Genomic DNA, 4,799 nt, shown 5'->3' with positions numbered 1-4,799 from the left:
CAACAATCTTACCATCATTGATTTGTGAAGACTTCTTCCGCTTCTTTTCATCACTCTTATCAAATAATCGGAGTTTGATTTTAGATTCAGGATATAAAGTGGCGATAAACCAGAATCTACATGAATGGCATAGTTTGGCGTTGAATTTGGTAATCTAAATAAGCGCTTGAAAAAATATCTTTGTAATGCTTCAAACACCTCCATATAAACGTATCCGAAGACCTGGACACCATAGCACATGCATGTATTCACTGTCGCGTGAAATACACGATACTTCGACACCAGATCGAGTTCTTTATTCGCAAACAACTTGGGCCACATTAAGCTCAGAGCCAATTTAGCCTCATTACTTTTATGTTTCACATGCTTAGAGAAGTTAAGGTTGTGCGTGATAAAGACTCCCAAATACTTAAATTCCTGCACAACTTCAATAGCGACATTATTCAGAAACCAGTTCTCTTCCCGAAGCCTTCTTGTTTGACGAGCTTCAAAAACCATCACTTTTGTTTTGCTGGTATTGACAACTAACCCCCATTTCTCGTATTTGTATTTAATCTGTTGATTTGCAGAGCTGAAGAGTGAAAGGGTTGTCAGCTAGCAATACATAGTCGTCAACACTTTTTCTAAAGCACTTTATTCTACTATCTTTGAAGATAGAATATATTACAAAGTGTAAAAATCTGTGGTGTTCAAATTGTATAGTGTAGGTATAAGCAATTTTTGAAGCCCTCATATCTCAGTTAATAATTATAAAGAATATTTACATCTCTTCATGAAGAAACGCATAGTCAAATTTTGTAATTCCTCAAACTTGGGCTTCTTGATATTATTGAAGATGCAATACTTAAGAAGATTTTTATATTCGGCTGAAGGGTTAAGATTAAGGTTGTTCTCCAATGCTTTAAAAATTGAACTAATCTTAGTTTTTGCAACGTTAAATATTTTTGTTTAAAGACCCATAGAGCACAGCTCATTGAACAGCCAATTTGTGTTACCCGAACCCAAGGCAGCTCTAAAATCAACAAAAAAAAAAAGCGTATACCTAATTAAGCTCTTTTCCAAATATTATAACATAATGTTAACGTGATAATTTGTGATCTATTGTCTAATAGCTGTTTCGTGATCCCATTCGAAATCCCCCCGCAACCTTTTGGCATCAAAAAAATTTTTTTTATTTTTTTCAAAATTCCGAGATATAGGCGTTGGAAACTTTCAAACCCTAATAAAAAAATAATATAATTATATAAAAATAATTCCATTAATAACTAGAACCAAACATCTTAAGCCATGGTGTTCTATAAAAGTATCTTCATATTTTTAATTATACTTTCCAAATAAAAATCAATGTAACCTCTCACCCATCACAGCTCAGCTCACTTTACCTTAGCTCACCCAACAGCTCAGCTCACTGACAGCTCAGCTCAACCATCAGCTCAGCTCACTTTCAGCTCACTTTCAGCTCAGCTCAAATGAGCTGAGCTATGGTACCTAGCTCAAAAGTGAGCTAGCTCAAAATTTGAGCTGAGCTGAACTTTTTGCAACCCTGCAACTGTAACTTAGATACAAAGTTGATATAACAAGATCTTAGAAAACGTGTAAGTTATGTGGCTAAACTGCTGGGCCAGTTAATAATGGCGGATCGAAAAAAATTCAAAATAGTAGCTTAGCGGAATGAAAATTCGCTAAGTAAAAAAAAATTTAGGTATGCAAACCGATAAAATTACATACAATAGGTACAATAAATTGAGAAGTAATTTTGGAAAAATTAATGAAAAATTGCAAAAAAGCCTTGAAGCCTAGTGAAAAAAATAATTTATTAAATATCTCGAAAATCAATATTTGTTTTGAGATCTGATCTAGCATACCTTCAAATTTGACCAAAAATGGTTTGGGTTTTGGCAAAAGAAGTTTTGTGATTTTAGAAGAACTTCCTTAAAAATTTTCAAAATAAACCTATTGCCTTATTTAGACCCTAAATACTTGTTAATCTAATAAACATTATTAGACATTAAGGTATTATACGTAGGTATCATAAATGAATTTGATTGAAATTTTACCAAAACCTTCTAAAAACAACCTTTCCTGCCACATCGAAATCAGGAACTAAACTGAATGAAAAACTATTGTCTCTCCTAAAGGATCCTAAATATATTAGAAACTAATATATAGGACTTTATTGCACCTCCATTTATTTATCATTATCATCCAAATAGTTATAACCATCCAGTACATATCTAATACCCTTGAACCAATAAGCGTTCGTCGTCTTCCATCGTCATCGTTCCGTAAGTCCAGCCTCGTGTGTGCTACCTGGAGGCACCACTTGAACGATACCTGCATATTAAAATGTTAACCTATTATCACGGATATAGGTTAACAAAAGAAACTCCAAAGATATATACCTTAAACCACCCTCTTCATCTTGGTTATGGGTTCGTCTTCCCAGACAAGAGGGCCTATATTCGAACTTCTGTATAATTCTATATCTATCTATTTTTATAGAAGCAAACAACAACAACAAACACACAAAAAATAATACATAAACACATTTCTGCATTATCTACTGCTGCCGGTATAGAAAGAAACCAGCTGTTGTGGTATTAGAAATTTAGGGATCTTCTCTAAAATACCTTCACATAGACTTCTTTAACTATCAGTATTTTCAGTAACAAAGAACAACGTGCAAAAAAAATTTCTTTCTCCCACCTTTCTCTGTCTCTTAAATACTCGCTCTCTCTCTCTCTCTCTCTCTCACCTTCTTTTATCAAACATACTATCTATCCAGGTGAAAAAAATATTCAGATACAGATACACAATGCAATTAGATACATCAAAGAGAACTCTAAGAGAATTTCACACCACCTGCTCAATTAATGCGGGTGTATGCACAAATGTACTCTTAAACGCTCTAAAGTGATCATATGTTTAACTAATACATCGACAATCATGATTTGTTATTGTTTTTTCTCTTCTCTTTGAATTCAATTATCACCAACACATGGATCAACCGCATTAGGATTTAAGCTCCTGACTTAACGAAGATCAATTCATAAGATCGACATCGTTCGACAGATCAACATCTAAGAAACCTCTACACTCTTTAGAGCTAAAAAAAGATTCAGTCTTTCGGAATACAAAAAAAACGATTTCTTTTCTTATTTTTACAAAATAAATAAATTAATTTATTTCAAAAACTATCTAAAACTGCAAAAAAAAGATAGAAAATTTATCAAAAAACTCAGTGATCGTGATTAAAGAACAATTTTCTAACAAATCCAATCCAACACTCAAAGTGACAGTGAATTATTTTGGTTTAGTGCATTTTTTTGAACCAAGAGACAATTTTATCATAAAAAAAAGATAAAACTCAAAAACAGTTTTAATAATTTTTGAAAAATAAGAAGATTTTTAAAAAATTACCAAAATGGCTTTCAATCTTGACCCAACTGGCCAATACTAAAGGCTTTTAATATCAATAACAAACAATCAGCTGTTTTTTTTGTGAACCATAGACAAGCAGAAATATTTTGAGGTCTAACCAAAACACAGAGAGGAGAACCATCAGTAAGATTCCAGCTAAATAACTCATTCGTAGAGTTTTCTATTTTTTTGTAAAGTCTTTTAATATCTTTTTGTAAAAACTAATAAAAATGGCTTTCTCATTGGACCCCACTGGTCAATACTAAAATATTGTCAAAATTGCATTTTAAATTTATAAAAAACTATTTTATTTGAATTTTTATTTGTTATTTAAAAAAAAAAATTATTAAAAATGGCTAAAGTTTTGGATCCCACTGGAACCTATTAACTCAAATTTTTTGTTAAAACATTTTAATTCAGCCAATAAAAATTTTTAAAAATTAATAATTAATTTTTTCTGTAAGAAAAAAATCTCTAAAAAAATTTACAAAATGAATATCCTCGACCCAACCGGCACATATCGTCGTCCTAACAACACCAGGACAACAAATAACACAAAACGAACAAATACAAATTCACATCTTGATCCAACAGGACAATATTGAATTTTTGTTTTCTTTAAAAAAAATTATGTAAAATTTTACATATTTTTTTTTTTATTGTTTTTTTATTTTGTTGACACAAAAATTTAAAAACAATGAACTGGACTTTTTTGAGAACATACTGGCAGTGTGTTCGTGGCCGAGAGGAGACTTCCAGCTGTCGTCATCGAAGAAAGCTGAAGTAAATAAATATATTTTTTTTAGATATTGTTTTTAAATGCCCATAAAAAAAAACTATTTAAATATAATGTATTTTTTTATATAGAAAAAAAAATTAATATAATTTAATCGTTGATTTATTTCATCATTACAAACAAAAATTATATTCATCAAAATATTATATTCATGCATATAAAATTTTCTACTAATTTTATTAAAATTTAAAAGAAAAGTTAATTTATTCAAAAATTTAGTTTCATGTAAAATTGTTCATATAAAAAAAAAAACTCATTTTCATTTAAATTTTATTTTATTTGATTTTTTTTTTGTTTTAAATTTTAAATTTTTTTGTTTAAATTGAATTTTTTTAAAAAGAAAAAAAAACAAAACACCAATAACAAAAAGCTGCCTTATAAAAATATTAGAAAACAAAAAAAAAAAACATTTAATTTTTAAGAATTATATGAAAAAAAAGTATTAAGTTAAGTGTCATATTAGAAAGTCACCTATTAAAAGAAAATTTACATTTATTATTTTTTTTTGTATGCTATAAATAAAAAAAAAAAAACAAATGAATATTGATACATATATTATGCGCGCAACTATATGTATTACATA

At 29.5% G+C, this 4,799-nt stretch overlaps 1 protein-coding gene across 1 annotated transcript; it reads left to right on the top strand.

Moving 5' to 3' along the window:
- The first annotated feature begins 3,046 nt into the window (after nt 1-3,046).
- On the top strand, nt 3,047-4,035 carry LOC129915489 (peptide tarsal-less AA). Its single transcript, XM_055995039.1, has one exon. It carries the CDS (start codon nt 3,912-3,914, stop codon nt 4,023-4,025), a length of 114 nt encoding a protein of 37 aa, XP_055851014.1. The 5' UTR covers nt 3,047-3,911; the 3' UTR covers nt 4,026-4,035.
- Nucleotides 4,036-4,799: the final 764 nt, after the last annotated feature.

Source organism: Episyrphus balteatus, chromosome 3 (assembly GCF_945859705.1).
Source record: "Episyrphus balteatus chromosome 3, idEpiBalt1.1, whole genome shotgun sequence".
In the NCBI taxonomy this organism is placed as follows: Eukaryota; Metazoa; Arthropoda; class Insecta; order Diptera; family Syrphidae; genus Episyrphus; species Episyrphus balteatus.
This window is presented reverse-complemented; position numbering and strand designations above follow the sequence as displayed.